Below are 17,591 nucleotides of genomic sequence, written 5' to 3' on the forward strand. Positions count from 1 at the left end.
ATAAGATCCCCTGGGGTCAATGTGTTAGCATGACACATACATACATTTCCTTCGCACGAGTGCCTATCATGTAAATTATTCAATTTTGATGGCTTACGCTTCTTCCCCACCACAGGTTTATCAACGCCTTCAAAATAACTATTTTGTTTTTGTTTGTTTGTTGATCACGAAGTATAAAGTAGATGAGGAAAACTTGAAATCTGTATTCAAAGCGCCGCCCTTATTGTTTACAATGCGTGGAATTGTGCAATGTGATTGGTTAAGCAGACTTATTGCATTCTGCAGAGAATGAAGACTAGCGTTTGTTTGTCTTGGTTTGGAAAAAATGGAGAAAAGATGACAGTATAACACAACGGATATCAGATTTTGCGTAAAATGAAGGATTTACGTTTTAATACTGATCAGATACAATGCTGATTTTGGCGGTAACAGTTAAAAAAAATGCAGTTTATCGCGTTTTGGAACCAAACTCTTCATCTATAAATACTCAGTCAATATTAACTATATATACACAGAATGTTTTTCACATTATGGATGATTTTATGTAGATACGAGTAAATCACAAAAAAAGACTTCAAAGACTTGGGTTTTCACAGACTGGGTCACGTATTTACTGGATAAAAATAGCAGTATAAGATATAAATTACCAATACAACCAAAGTAAATTGAAATCAATTTTTATGCTCCTAAGCTTCTAATTTTACAGACAGGGTCACAGATGTGTGTAATATGTAACTATTGTTTTATTTTAAATAATGTATTGATGCAGGCTGATCCACATACAAATTTATTGTTAATGCACAAAAATATTTCATTCATTCATTCATTTAATGTAAGTATACGACTACAGTATATTGTGAATATTGAGTATACCCGCTAGCCCTAAGCACTTATACTATCATAGCTGGACATTTGTCAAGTATCACCCCCACCATCTCATGAGCAGTTCCCATGGTGATGTTGGCCTGTGGGATTCAGGTTAATCAGAGGGTAATAGTGCGGTCTCTCGGTTCAATACAGACACAGCCCCATCAATGTCTCACAGACAAGAGCCACAGCATCACACTACCAGCAAGCTAAGCATGTTATACATGCAACCAACACCAAGGTTCCGGTCTGTTGTTAATAGCCACCAGTGGACTGTTGCCTGAGGTTAGCTCCAGGAAACAATGTTAACAAGACTAAATTATCTTGTGTGGACGCACCTGCACATTCTTATTATTGGGCACTCTATGTGTAGAGGAAAACCGAATAAAGTATCTGATAAGGCTGGAATGTATGTGCAAGCAGCCAGGGCTTTGCTCCTTTTCAGCTAAAGGATGCTTTGTCTCCTTGGCAACCGCAGAGAACATGAGCTCGCAGGCATGTGCATGCATGGTGTGTGTTTTTGTTGAGTCAAATTAGTCTGTAACGTGTATCTCTGATTGTGTGTGTATTTGCCCATCAGTGCAGACATGCATGCGCTGACACAAACACACACACACACACACACACATATACTCACGCCAACACACACTTTTCACTGCAGGGTTTATTTTTAGCACGTGTCTCTTATATAATCAGGGTGACACTGGGGAGAACACAAACCCTCTCTCTCTCTGTTTCTATCTCTCTCCTTCGTTTCCTCCTCATTCTTCATTTAGGTCTGTGTATGTGCTGTAGGCAGATGAGATGAGGTTTTCTTAGTTGCATGTTTTTAGTGTCTCTGTGCCTGCGGCTTTAAATCACTAAATATAAACGAAAAAATAACGATGCAGTCGCACAACTAATACACACAGAACATCTTGCAACTAATACACACACAGAAAACCTTATCACCTTATTTGTACATGCACACCCACATGCTTTCTTACAGTTGACCACATGACTGTGAATCGATGGCTATGTTTGGAATGCCGTACTACTTACTATTTTTAAAATGGGATGCAGTGTAGCGTAAATGGTATATGAGTTTTCTATAGGCATGGAATACCCCACCTTGCTTGTATGTTTCGCAATATGTTTGAATACTGTATCCCACAATGATAAGTGCCCAGCTTGACCTTTCATTTTTAGTGGACCAATTAACTTGAAGCTATAGCAAACAATGTTAGATACTAGTATGTATACTAGGTGGAAGTATCGGGGAGAGCTTTTGGTTTTGGCTCAATCGTTCAAAAAATATTTGAGTTTGATAAATTATATTTTTACACATCAACACACACATCTCTGCTTCAAATACACATTTGAAGTTTGTTTCTATTACTTATCATTCTTGGACAATTACACCAAACGGGACAGAAGTGCAAACATTACAACTTACCCAATAGGTGGGGTTAATTGTTACAGGCAGGGGGTTAGTTGTAACACTTGCTCAAAATTAAGTTTGCAGGCAAATATTTCAATACTATTTTGTCTATATACTTGAAGTGGATATTGTTTATAAATCTGTCTATAATAGACAGGTATCCACACTGTATTCATTCATCCAGCCCTTTTCTAACAATAGTTCAATTATAAATGGATACAAATGTCTAAATATGTGAGAAAAGGCAGCACAATTATGACAAAACATTTTTTATATGTGACCCAGTCTGTAATAACCATACTACAGTTTCAAAATCTAATTCTGAGATAATAAGCATCAAAGTCTGATTTTAGCCATTCATTTCATTATGATTTTAATCTTTGACGTGACCTTATTCAATCAATATTAAATATATGAAAAAAAATACATTTGACACACGATTTTTGATAAGACAGGCACATTTATTTTGTTGGCAGCCAGCAATCATTTAAAACAATGGCAAGAATTGCGCTAACATTAGCGGTTTTCATATCGTAAGTGCTGAGGGGTTAGTTGTAACACAGCGTTACACTTAACCACGCTTGGTGAAAACATTTTCAGGCCCACCAAAAAAGTTGCTAAGAGCTGGAGACATATTTCAAAATGGTGCTATGTTTTAGTCAACAAGACACTGATTAATATGACATAACATTGGATTTGATATCTTACACACCCAACTTAGAAACCGAAAAAAAAAACTATGATGAAAAAATTTACTTACATGCCACCAAAACACTCGTTCATCAATAACTCTCTGGAAAAACATTACACATTTACATTAATTTGCGGGAGATTGTCTTTTGGCGGCGTGAAAAAATACCGGGAAAACTAAATGCTCAACCTTGTGAAACAATGTAAACAGTCCGTGTTACAACTAACCCCACGTTAGTTTTTGCCCCACGCTCCCCTACATTTCTTTTGTTTTTCACTCATCTCTTTATTTACTCCCCTTTTTATGTCTTTCTTGTACCCTATCTTCTAGTAGTGCTTACAGTATCACACTTGCTGTCTGTACAATATCTGATGCAAAATACTCAATATTCACTTCCACTATTTTAGCAACACTCTTATGTCTTTTGGCAGTATGCTAACATAAGTCATTGCTGTGTCATCCAATGTAAACAATGTCTTCTATGAGTAGATGACACTGTTAGTCAGATGTGAAGATCCATTGATACGCTGTCAGAATTTTTTTCCAAAAATGGTCCCAAAGCTGTCACCGGTGCAGTACCTTTTAAAAATTCCTATGTGCCATTTAGGTATAGATATGTATAATAAATTTGGTACTAATATGAACTCTTTAGGTGCAAAGGTGTACTTTTTGAAAGGGTACTGCTGCCCCAGTGACAGCTGGGGAGCTTGTTTTTGGGCAGTCTTTATATTTGTCTTAAAAATTAGACCTTTGTTCAAGTTGATGGAAATAACAAACCTCAGATATCTGCATTGATGACAGACACGGCTGAGTTTGAATTGATGTTGTTTGCTGTGCAGTTCTCAGTTGACTGTGTGCTGTTGGCGAGTCTTAAAATAGCAAATCAGATTGCCACTTCAACAGGTTTCTCAGCAGGTGTGTTTTTTAAGTGGGAGGAACCTGTTGGACACAGGGAATACATTGGCGGTGTAATGTCTTTTTGGTAGCACTTTATTTTACAGTACGTGTACTTACCTTGTACATATATGGCTAATATGTTGTCATAATAGACAAATGTGTGGTACTTACTTTTGAGTATCTACATGGTAATTAATGTGTATTGTTACTGTACTTACAAGTGGTACATTCTTGGTCGTTATTATGTAAATACTATGTTGTACATTCATTTGTAAGTACAGTATTGTTTCTTTTTAGTTACAGTATACCTATACTATACAGATAGTATGTATCTGGTATTACCCTGTACTTATCTAAAGTTACATAATAACTACCAAGTATGTAACACGGGTAAGTACAGTAATGATACAATTTAATTAACATGTAGATACACAAAAGTAAGTACCACACTTTTGTCTGTGAGTACAACATATTTACCATATATGTAAAAGGTAAGTACACATACTGTAAAATAAAGTGCTACCTTTTTTTGGAGTGTTATTATGCTGTGATGAAGGAAGGTGCAAGACTGAGAAATCTTATAAAGCAAAATTGGGCGCAAAATTGGGCGCAAATGTATTTGCTATTTAAACAACATGGCGCTAAACGTTAAAACAGATAATTGCGCTGAGTTGAAACTAGCAAAAGATACTTGCGTCGTGCGTTGCGCTGGGTGTATGATAGGGCCCAAAGAGTCTGAGATTGGTAACTAGTACATCAGGTCACTCACTAAACATGCAGCCATGTCCCATTCCTTTTGTCTTATTTCGCACACTGCCTTTATTTACAGTGTACCATTATTGTAACTATTATCTATTTAGATTAAATGACAAAAAAGTTGCAAGAATTTCTATGCTAAGAGAACCATGCATGACGTTTGCGAAACTACCGCTCCAGTGTTTACAAGTGTGGGGAAAGAGGACCGTTACATTGTTGTATGTGAAATAATACTAATTAATGTCTTTGTGTCAGATTATTGTTTAAAATGGTCCACAAGAGTGCGTTTCATATATGCAACGTGTGACCTTTCGACGTGATTACATGTGGCGCATCACACAGCTAGTTCAAGACGAGAAGTTGTGGTGTAAAAGTATATATTTTTTATTATTTTTGGAGAAAATAAAGATCGTTTTGCTAGATAAGACCCTTATGTCTCGGTTGTGATGATTTAGAGCCCTTTAAAGCTGCGTTGAAACTTGCAAAAATGTAAACTGTTGAGGGCCACTAAAGCCCACTATATGACGAAAAATCCTGGAATGTTTTCTTCAAAAAACATCTGACGCAATTATTGGGATTTTTTATGAAAGTGGATTAATAATCCTTTAAAAACTGTTGATTAACCGGTTATCGGCAAGTATGGACCTTAAAGTGAATAATGTTAAAATGTTTGTGTGAGGTGTAGTGAGAGGGGATAGCAAATGTTAGCCTCGTATGAAAACCTGTGGAAGACTATGAGATATCCTCACTAATATAGTGCATCAAATCTGCCTCTGTGTGTGTGTGTATGATTTTCAGTGAGTAAGTGAGTGAGTAAGGATAGAGAGGACATTTGGGTATAATGTGTCCACTAATAGAGGAGAAACAGGGCAGAGAAGAACAGAATAAGAAAATGAGTATGTCTGACTGAAAGACAAATTGAAGAGACTAGAGGGGATGTGTGAGTCTGAGGACAGCTGTACTGAGCAACTGATCCATATGGATCACACACACTGAGATACTCTCATTGAAACACACATGAAACAGGTGTTACTTACAGTCACAGAGAAAACCAGGTCAACATCCATCACATGCCGAGTTATAAATACATACACACATGCTGAAAACATTGAAAGAGTGACAGAGTGAATGATAGAGAGACGGATGTTGCTGATCAGAAGTGTTAAGTAGCGAATGGTCATGTAAGGAAAGGAGCGGTTTCACACAGTCCACAGGGTCCAAAGTTGAGTTTACCCGAAACACATTCAAGGGGTGAAGATGATGATCATTCATTGACAGTCATTCAAAAGTCGCTGTGTATGATAGATAGATAGATAGATACTGTAGATAGATAGATAGACACTGTAGATAGATAGATAGATACTGTAGATAGATAGATACTGTAGATAGATCTATAGATATATACTGTAGATAGATAGATAGATAGACACTGTAGATATATAGATAGACACTGTAGATAGATAGATAGATACTGTAGATAGATAGATAGATACTGTAGATAGATAGATAGATAGATAGATAGATAGATAGATAGATAGATAGATAGATACTTACTGTAGATAGATACTGTAGATAGATACTGTAGATAGACAGATAGACAGATAGATAGATAGATAGATAGATAGATAGATAGATAGATAGATAGATAGATAGATAGATAGATAGATAGATAGATAGATAGATAGATAGATAGATAGATAGATAGATAGATAGATACTTACTGTAGATAGATACTGTAGATAGATACTGTAGATAGATAGATATATACTGTAGATAGACAGATAGACAGATAGATAGATAGATAGATAGATAGATAGATAGATAGATAGATAGATAGATAGATAGATAGATAGATAGATAGATAGATAGATAGATACTGTAGATAGATACTGTAGATAGATACGATAGATAGATACTGTAGATAGATAGATAGATAGATAGATAGATAGATAGATAGATAGATAGATAGATAGATAGATAGATAGATAGATAGATAGATAGATAGATAGATAGATAGATAGATAGATAGATAGATAGATACTGTAGATAGATACTGTAGATAGATACTGTAGATAGATACTGTAGATAGATAGATAGATAGATAGATAGATAGATAGATACTGTAGATAGATACTGTAGATAGATACTGTAGATAGATACTGTAGATAGATAGATAGATAGATAGATACTGTAGATAGATACTGTAGATAGATACTGTAGATAGATACTGTAGATAGGTAGATAGATACTGTAGATAGATAGATAGATAGATAGATAGATAGATAGATAGATAGATAGATAGATAGATAGATAGATAGATAGATAGATAGATAGATACTGTAGATAGATACTGTAGATAGATACTGTAGATAGATACTGTAGATAGATAGATAGATAGATAGATAGATAGATAGATAGATAGATAGATAGATAGATAGATAGATAGATAGATAGATAGATAGATAGTCTATTATTTTTGACATAACAGCTCAGGCAATTAAGGAATTAATTAGTGACTGTAATTAGTCACATGTCATTTACGGCTAAGGTGATTGGCTTGGTTGTGGGTCAGTGACAAAAACGGTTTGGCAAGATGAGAAATTCATATTTTGTTTTAAAAGCATGCATCAGGTTTATTTCAATACACAGTGTATTTATGTTAATTTTATGCAATAAAAAAAATTATTTGCACCATTTTTATGAAAGTTAAGACTAAATGGACATGAAAATGTCAAATGGTGTAACCGCCAATTGCCCCAAAGAATGAGAAATATTAAATATTTTATCCACCTTGATGGCATGTAACCATAATCTTAAAAAAAAACATTTTAAAATATAATTTTATTAGTTATTTCTAAATGTAAATTTTAATCTGTTTAATATTTGTCCTGACATATGCTGAAAACAGCTCTGTTTACTACAAAATCTTGTAAAATTGTATGTAATCTGTAATGTATGTGATAAATGATGTAAAAATGTATGTACAAAAATCATATTACACTAAACTAGGTGATTATATTTTATTCCACATTTTTCTATGAGTATATTTATATTTTAATTTTAAAAAACACTAGTTACACCAATTGACACAGACCGGTTACACCACATTGACATTTTTTCCAATTATCCCCCAAATATTCTTTCAAAATGAAATAAAGCCAGAAATTTTAGACTTTAGGTCTTCAAAAAAGAAATTTTTATACTAGAAATCTGCAAATTTATTTTGAAATTTTAACCCTTTTATATTTAATTTATCAATACACACAAAAATAATTAACGTCACGTCATTGACCCATATACAGAACCCTTTCACCATGGTTTTACTTTGTAGACAGCTCTTCTGTCACCATCTGATTGATTGTTCGTGACAACTCAACTAATAAATCTGTAAAAGAAAACATAGGGTGTTTGCAGGACCTATGAACTCAGGACAGCTTTATGACCCTTCACCTCTAACACCCTCTCTCTTTCTTTTCAGTAAAACCATACAGGTCAAGATTATTGATGATGAGGAATATGAAAAAAACAAAAACTTCTACCTGGAGCTGGCAGAACCTCGCATGGTGGATATGAGCCTTCAGAAAGGTAAAAAACACGCATTATACTCGCACACCATTGGCTTTCTTTTCTGTTAATTTCATCCATTTTCCAGTGGTTCATATTATGTCATGTCACCAACACTTTTAGTTTTGTTTATGCTTTGTGGTCATTGTTTTTCATTGGTTTTCATGGTTAGCAGTGAGTGTCTTGCAGGATTTGGGATTTACTATATAGTACATTCACACGCAAATTGACTTTAAAGTCTTAATTAAATCAAAACTGACAATTCCTATTTTTTATTTAATATTGCAGTGTTTATTACAAACAATTTATCCATGTAATTCATTTTTTTTTAAATATTCATTCCCTCATAAAATTTTATCAAAATCTGAAAATGTACTTCCAATGATTCTCTGATGACGTCAGCTAGGCGGCTTGGGCGGGAGCATCATTGACTCCGCCCCCTACAACTGTCAGTCTGATGCCAGTTCCATTTCTGAATGAAACGCCTACTTTTCTATATTCAATCACAGTGGAAAACAAAAGCCACGCCCACCCATGTGATATTCTGTTTCACTTAGAAATACGTCACAACACGTAAGTCGATCTTTATTTAGATTCTGATCACAATTCGTAGGTGTTACCAGTAGAAAACATCCTCAATAAATCAGTAAATATTCACAGTTTCTGTCATAACTACTGTTCACTTTTGCGTTGGGATTTGGAAATGACGTTTTCCTCAGGGCTTTGAACCAGATATTTTTCCCCAATTGGTTCGTTCCGATCAGAAACAGTATTTTAACGTTTCCGGTTTTCAGTTCAACCCTAAAATTAACGTTCCTGAACCGGTTAATAACGTTCCATGTCAGCTGTGGGACATACAAATAAGTAGGCTGATCATTAGGACATTAAACTTAAATTATTAGTCTACATAATTTTAGCGCAACTCTCTCTCAAGTTTATACAGTACACCAAGAGTTCTGATCTTTGAAGAGCATAGGGATAATCACGTTTGATTGCGTACAGAAAATTGCTTACTTAAGCGCCTTTTTGTGGTTAAGTTGTTTAAAATCACTTAAGTGTTTACATTTGCAAGCCTTTGAAACACGTGCAAATGATCAACTTTCACCCTATTTAAATTTGCGTATTAATCTGCGAATCGCAAGCGAGCTGAACCATTGGTCATGATCTATACAGATCACGATCAACTGCGATCCATTACATCACTAATTGGTATTAAAAAAAAAACATCTTGAAATACTTGGTAGCCTACAATATTTACCTCTTATTACTGAGCATTAGAGACTTGGGCTTGAGTCGGCTACTTGCTGGTGGCAAGCTGGTGTGAACTTCACCGAGTATTGCATAGAAATATTGTCGAAGATTGAAAAAATAACGGTATTAACTGGTTACCATTTTCTTCACGTGTGATGTTGGACTTAACAAGTGGTTTAATTAGAAAACAGTTGCAACAGGGGCGTGACCAAGATGGCTGCTGAATGAACCGATTTGCCTTAAAGTGACTTTGACTTTTTCCACATAAATCCAACAAAGACCCAAAGGGCACAGCTCTAAATTTGACTCAACTTTGACTCACATGTGCAAAGGTGACGTTTTCTTAATGCTTTATAAATGGCAACATTCCAGTTGTTGTCTTGCAGTTTTGCACAGCTATTCCTATGGTTTAGGAAGTGTGTTGCTTTATCCCTGACTCATTTAAACAACCTTAAACGCCTGGCAGGTTCTTAAAGAGTGAGACAATTGAATACAAACACAAAGTAGCCCCAGACAGTTAAGTGTGTCTTTCAATATCCCTTCATAAATCAAGCAGATGAGGTCAATGTTACAGACACCCACACCACAGCGCTGCGGGAAAGTGTGTGTGTGTGTTTGCATGTACGCATGTGTCCTTGTCCTAGTATTGTACCCTTCAGAAAGAATGAGAGATGAAGAACAGCTGGTCCTCTCTGTTTGCCTTCCCATCTCGCTTGGACACCATTCAACAAGCTATTTATTTACGAACTTACCTAAGCCCAAGAAACAACATGTTAGCTCTGTTCAAAGTGTAGTAGTAGACTACCTACTGCCTCCATAGCCAGCTGCCTATAATGCATCTTCTGGTATGACTCAGTTGTAGTGCTTTACAAATAGCTGGTGTTTTACAAATAGCTGTTTGCAAGCGAAACACACAAGACTTACAATTAAATTTAGGATAGGCGATGCTAAATGAATAGGAATATATGCATAAATGTACATAGCACACATACAGTACTGTGCAAAAGTCTTGCCATGCCTCCGTTAGATGTATTTTTTTGTATAATGATGACCATATAGATATTTATTGGTCTAAGAATTTTTAATCATGTTTTTCATTACTAAATCAAATATGCATTTTAATAATCAACATTTCTCTAGCGTTGGCTGCCTTTTCGTATCATCTTTTCAATGAGAGCTTCTACGAGCTTATTGCAATGCATTTGAGGATTGTCTTCTGTGTGAAGGATGTTGCGTCCTCTTGTTTACGTGTACAGTATAAATTGATGACAACCATATTCAGACAAAGAACAAACAGACATTTTAAAACTTTAAACAGTGATTAATCTGTCAACACGCACACAGTTAGGATCTAAACATCACCAAAGAGCAGCAACATCCCTTCAGACAGATAAAACATGGTGTTAGATGTGTTGTAGGTGTTTTTGAAACCAAGCCTGTAATAGGAGATACATCACTTCAGATGCATCAGAACACGACTTTAAAACTGCTGATGTTGTGCTGTCGCTGCAGAATATGTCAAAGCAGTCGTAGGATCTAAAGCAACGTTTTACACTTTATGCATCTAAATAGGGAGATGCTGTCTTTTACATGGAGCTATCTTATCCACTAAGTATATAGGTGGGACACTTAAAGAGAGAGATGGGTAGTAAGGAGATGTTTAAGACAGAAGGGGACAGATAGACGATACAGGTAAGAGAGAAGTGAGACAGGTGCATAGAGAGATCAGATGACTGGATGAATTCTACTAAAGCAAAGTCCCTTTAAGAAAATTAGGCGGTTGTGGCTAAAAGGGATACAGCAACTGCTGAAATCTTGCCGGATCAGCGCTCCAAACCTAACATTTTACGGGATTTAGTCCGTAGGTGTATCGAATCTAGCCCAAAACCGCCGTTCCCATCTTAATCCTACCCCCAAACTTAACCCTAAACCCAACATCTCGCAAGATTTTGGCCGTAGCTGTATCCCTTCTAGCCAAGACCAAGTCACATCACAGGGCGGCCGTGTTTGCAATGCCTCCGGCCAGTTATTTTAGTGATGCAAGACTAAAGTCTTATCTTCTTGAATCACTAAAATCACCATAAAACAACATATTTCTGACTAACAATTAAACCTGACATAAGCTGTACCATAACTTTTGTTTCAGAAGATCAAATTGCACTAAAACGTATCTTTATCAAGGTTATTTTAGCTACTGCGCATGTGCACAAGTTTGCAAGCGCCTCTTACAACTCTATACAGAGAATTGTCGGTCTTTATCAATTTATGATTGGTTCTTTTAAAGGAAAACAACACCGTTTTTCAATATTTTACTAAGTTCTTACCTAAACTTAGACAAATGAATACATATCGATCTTTTTGCAATGCATGCACTTAATCTTTGTGCAGCGCCTCGTGAATGTGTTAGCATTTAGCCTAGCCCCATTCATTCCTTAGGATCCAAACAGGGATGAATTCAGAAGCCACCAAACACTTCCATGTTTTCCCTATTTAAAAACCGTTAAATGAGTATTTACACGAGTAAGTATGGTGACATAAAATAAAACATGTCGATTTTTTTAATTGGATAAAAATGAGAACTATATTGTATGGCGGAGGAGCACTTAGTTTGCAACACTTTCGACCGTTCGGAAATGCGACCGTTGGTTAGTTGTCACATGACCTGCGTGAGCGCGCATACCGCTCATAATGGAAATATTGAAAAACGGTGGTGTTTTACTTTAACTAGAAGGCGGGACTTCTATCACCATAACATGTTGAGCATTGCATTGTCCCCTATTCAAAGTAATAGGAGCGCTCAATCTTGTTATATCCAATATATTTATTTGCAGTTTATATTTATCAGCTCACTAAAATTTGACCTGTGTGTGTGTGTTAGAGAGAGATCACTGTCTCACATGTAAGATTGTGTTTGCTGTTATTGCGAAGGGTTTTCTTGTGCGTATGAAGGTAATCAACTGAGAATGAGCCAATGACAAGGACGTTTTGTGTTAAAATCTCGACACCTGCATCCCACAATTCCATTACCTCATGCAGGGCGCAATAAGAGGAGAGCAGTCTGGTAACCGTTGCCAGGGCACCATCAGCACTGTTGCTTTTGCCGAAGTGCAATAGATTTATATTGAGCTGTTGAATCTGGAGCTGCCAGGATAGAACGGTGAAAGAAAATGTGACAATAATGTTGCTGAGATTAAATTAGTTCCTTTCTGCATGTGTCACATCTTGTATGTGTGTTATCATAAAGACTAGTTGCCTGGAGCTGGTGATGCTGCACAAATTACAGGTTAATAATCTGCATCAGGCCCCTCCGCCCTACTCCCAGAAACGTTCAAGCATAAATTATAGGCTTCTTATTTACAAATCCAGCTTCTCATTATGGCTCGATATTTTCTTTGCAGCACACACACACACACACACTTAATCAAAACTTCTTTGTCAGCATCTCATTCATTCTCAGATATATAAAATTACAGCACTGATTAGAAACTATTAAAGTGCAAATGTGTGTGTGTGTGTGTGTGTGTGTGTGTGTGTGTGTGTGTGTGTGTGTGTGTGTGTGTGTGTGTGTGCGCGCATGTGTGTGTGTGTGGATTAGGTTTTCCAGAGGAAAACTGTATTGCTCAAATGTTGCTCTTTCATAGCTCTCGGATTTATCAGTTATGTGTAAATCATCAGCTTGGTACGGAAGAGGATAAGGGCCACTGGTGAAAAAAATATTTGAATTCTGACTTTTTTCTCAGAATTCTGACTTTAATCTCAGAATTCTGACTTTAATCTCAGAATTCTGACTTTAATCTCAGAATTCTGACTTTAATCTCAGAATTCTGAGATTAAAGTCAGAATTCTGAGAATAAAGTCAGAATTCAAATTTTTAGTTTAAAGTCAGAATTCTGAGATTAAAGTCAGAATTCTGAGATTAAAGTCAGAATTCTGAGTTTAAAGTCAGAATTCTGAGAATAAAGTCAGAATTCTGAGTTTAAAGTCAGAATTCTGAGATTAAAGTCAGAATTCTGAGAATAAAGTCAGAATTCAAAAAAAAATTTCACCAGTGGCCCTAATCCTCTTCCGTAGCTTGGTCTCGGATGTTTCTCTTAAAATTCCTTTGGAGAAATAAAATAAAATAAAAATTGCAGAATTTGCAATCTGAGCTCAGCTTGTGACATTTTTAAAGTACACGTGAACTGGAAGTCGCGATCAACTTTACTTTCGTGTTGTGACGTATTTCCGAGTGAAACAGAATAGAGGGGGCAGAGTTAACGGATGCTCCCATCCAAGCCGTCTACCTGACGTCATCAGAGAATGATCGCCACAAGAGGGTGGAAGTACATTTTCAGATTTTGATTGAAGTTTATGAGGGCATATGAAATTTAAAAAGTTATGACTTACACAGATAAATTGTTTATAACAAACACTGCAATATAACAAACTCTTTCCCCAAGTTATCTTGTCAATTAAGAGAAAATGCTGCCCTACCAATGACGAGTTTTTACGGCAATCCATATTTCCACTATTATCCACTAGGTGGCACTTTTAACCAACTTATAAAACACTAAAGCATCCACTGTATCCAAAACAGTAAAAACTCTGTGTATTTCAAATTATCTCACATAAAAAAAATTATTCATTCAATTTATTCAAATTTTTTAAGGTAAGTGGTTGCACTCAATTTAGTTAAGCTACATTTAAACAAAACAATTTGTAAAATAAAATAAAAAACTTTTGTTTAAATGTAGCTTAAATAAATTTATTGCAACCACTTAATTGAGTAAATTGAATGAATCATTTTTTCAGTGCAGCTGAAGAAACGCTTAGGTTACTCACGTAACCCCGGTTCCCTGAAATAACGGGAACGAAGCATTGCGTCAGTTAGCTGACGCTATGGGGGGAAACTCCTGTTTACTCCGTGACTGAAGCCTATTGGTTAACGTCTGTACAAAGTACAGACCAATGACGTTTGAACCCGCGCGCGGGAGGAACGCGTCCCTATATAAGCGCGGTTCAATCGTCAGCAGCTCATTATTATTCGACTGAAGCGCGCAGCCGAATAACACTCGCTGCGTAGACGTTTGTAGCACGGCAAGAGACGCAATGCTTCGTTCCCGTTATTTCAGGGAACCGGGGTTACGTGAGTAACCTAAGCGTTCCCTTTCAATACGGTTCACTTCGCATTGCGTCAGTTAGCTGACGCTATGGGGGAACGTAATCCCATCACGCCGTGCATACACAACGTACTGAAGTGCCTTACCGGAGAGACACTGCGTGTGGCCCTATACCCGGCATATTCACAGCTTTAAAAGCAAATGTGTAAGCACCATATAAATTGTTGACGCGCACACGGTGGGGTTTTAAACGCACCGGGGGCACATAACATAGCACAAGACGGCGAGGTATGCGCCGCGGCTGTGCGAGATAAGTAAATTCAGAGTCACGTTGGTGAGCTCGCTGAGCGCACCGTGGTGTACACATAAAACGCATGAGCGTGCATGATTGAGCCGAGAGAACCTGCGCTCGTAGGGCAGGGACGTCTAAGCTGTACAATCTGACAACGTAGACGGCGAAGACCAGCCGGCCGCGTAGCAGATATCAAATATAGATATAGATACCCCTGTAGACCAAGTTCATGAAGAAGCCAAACTCGCACAGAGTGGGCTCTATATAGGACATAGCTCATAGAGGGGCGTGAGCCGGTGCGATGGTTTCAACGATCCATCTAAATAACCACTGTTAGCAACAGACATACGTAGTGAGTGATCTGCGCAGCTCACGAACGGCCGATCTGACTATAATATGCGGCAGAACGGTTCGTAGCGTGGGATTATACAGATACCACAATAGTGTGAACCCCGGTGCACCCTCGAGCGCATCGGGATGCATATAGGTAGTATTATAGTGCACAGATCGGTGAGCTTTCCAAGCGCGCCGTAAATGTGTATTGACTATAAATTGCACGGGCACAGGTGAACACTTGAATACATCGTGAATGCATATAGATGAATCAGAGTGTTATAATGCACAGGCCGGCAAGATTCTCGAGCGCGCCGTCATGTGTTCTGATAATAAATTGTGCGCACACGGGTGAACTCTTCAGTGCACCGTGAATGCGTATAGATAAATCAGTGCACACAACGCGCCGTGAATGTGTACAGATATGATTGATGAACGTAACGGTGGGCACCCAACGCACCGTGAACGTACACAGATGAACAACAATGTATGTGTCACAAAGCATAACACAGCTGTGTATACAGGTGAGCTTTCCCAAGCGCATCTTATTGTATACCAAAATGTTATAGCGTGTACATGTGAGCTTCTCTAAGCGCACGGTGGACGCATATAATTAAAACCCATATCGTGCATACAGGTGAGCTAATGGGCGCACCTTTAATGCAACAAACCTCAGTAGTGCGCGAAGCAGGGATGTCGAAGCTGTAAACTGACAACGTGGACGGCGGGGACCAGCCGGCCGTGTCACAATTGTCAAATGAGAAACCTCTAAGACCATGCCCATGCTCTAAGACAAGTGAGCATAATTGTCACGGGAGGTGATAACGTCAACGATCCATAAATAGCCTGTATTGACAGGTGCTCTAGTGAGTGATCTGTGACGCAGATAAACAGCTGATCGTCTGATGTACGTCAGACGTATGTGTCATACAGGACCTTGGACAGTTCCAGAGCGCTGTGCCTCGGGCACCGTCCGCATCTGAGAAATGACAGGCTTATGAATAAAGTGAATGGCCAGCCGTAAAAGCATGGTTCGCTGTTACCGCCGCCGTCCGCATCTGAGAGATGACAGGCTTGTGAATTAAATGAATGGTCGGTCGTAAAAGCGTGGTTCGCTGTTATCACGGCCACATAGATATAGGTAGGGGAGAGAGCCGCCGTGCCTCTGTAGTGAGGAGAAAAGTGTTCCCCCGGCGATTCGCGGGGGGTTTTTACTTTCAAATGTCACTAGACAGAATGGATCAGACTTTGCATAAGGACGCCTCGTGAAAGGTGTCCTAGCAGCTTGTGTCAATGTGTCATAAGGCACGTAATGTAGGTCGTGTCCCACGGATGCCATCTCCGCACGCCCATCGTAATGGGTTAATATTGGTAGTTTAAGCATGAGATGCGTATCACCCTGATTGAACATAGCTTATAAAGCGATGCAATGGGTTTATAAAGGAGATGACTCGTCAGCTTGTTCAGGGGGCGAGATCTCAGTCTGGTTCGGTAAATAATGAAACCACCGTAGATTGCCCGACCGCATTATCACAATAACACGGTCGAGAGTGCTGCAGTGCTAAATCATCCTCATAATGTACCGTATTCACAGTACAAGGTGATTTATATGAGACAAACGGCGTTCCACGCGCCGAAGGCTGATTGCCGTCGTAAAGCGTGTTCAACCCACAGCAAATGCTGGGCTAGCTCGTAATGACAGCACTTCATGCAGCCGTGTGTAACTTAAGCAAGCTTCCCGGCCGTCAGCTCGGGGCGGGACCTTTGCTTAGTCAAACTGAAGTGGACTTATGAACAGAATGCCACGATATTCAGCTCTCTGAGGCTCGTTAGAGGGGTACGTGTGCCCGTCTTAAACGAGATGCCGCGCGCGTCTGACTGTGCGCGCGCTTTAAGCTTTGAAACTTATTGTGGCGGGTAGCAAGCTCACTTGAGGTTGATATTACCCTTAATATCTCCGAGTATTGGAGCGGAGGTGTGAGCGTCTTCGGATCCGCTAATATAAATCAGCTATATGGCCGAAAAACGTCATAAACCGCTTGGCTGTAAGCCTTTGAGTGGCCGTCCGGAGAGGGCGCGATTCAAACGCTTGGAGCCATGCAAAAGTCTGAGGCTGTCCTTCCTCTAGGAAGAGAGAATAACAGCCGTAAGACCGTGCTCGTTTGCGCCATCAGCATCGTAGCGGAGAAACTGAGGTGGGCTGCGAGCGAATTTGGCAGAAAGGTGTTAGAGACACCGTACAGTCGTGGGGTGTCAATACACAGTATATGGCCAAACCGGGGTCTTTTCGGCTAGCGTCGATAGAATTATGGACAGCGGACCGTGTGTGCGTATTACTGATTGCTTGTCAGTAAGGCGATAAAGTGTTTAGAGACACCGTACAACCGTGGGTGTCAATACACAGTATAGTAAGCACGGAAA

At 38.4% G+C, this 17,591-nt stretch overlaps 1 protein-coding gene across 4 annotated transcripts in view; it reads left to right on the forward strand.

Moving 5' to 3' along the window:
- slc8a3 (solute carrier family 8 member 3) overlaps positions 1 to 17,591 on the forward strand; it is a 58,211-nt gene that overhangs the window by 26,704 nt on the left and 13,916 nt on the right. For all 4 annotated transcript variants that reach the window (XM_065296365.2, XM_065296366.1, XM_065296364.1 and 1 more), the window contains exon 3: positions 8,110 to 8,216. In XM_065296365.2, the coding sequence (XP_065152437.1) occupies positions 8,110 to 8,216 (107 nt within the window). The remainder of the gene's footprint in view (positions 1 to 8,109; positions 8,217 to 17,591) is intronic.

This window comes from Paramisgurnus dabryanus, chromosome 20, assembly GCF_030506205.2.
Source record: "Paramisgurnus dabryanus chromosome 20, PD_genome_1.1, whole genome shotgun sequence".
Lineage (NCBI taxonomy): Eukaryota > Metazoa > Chordata > Actinopteri > Cypriniformes > Cobitidae > Paramisgurnus > Paramisgurnus dabryanus.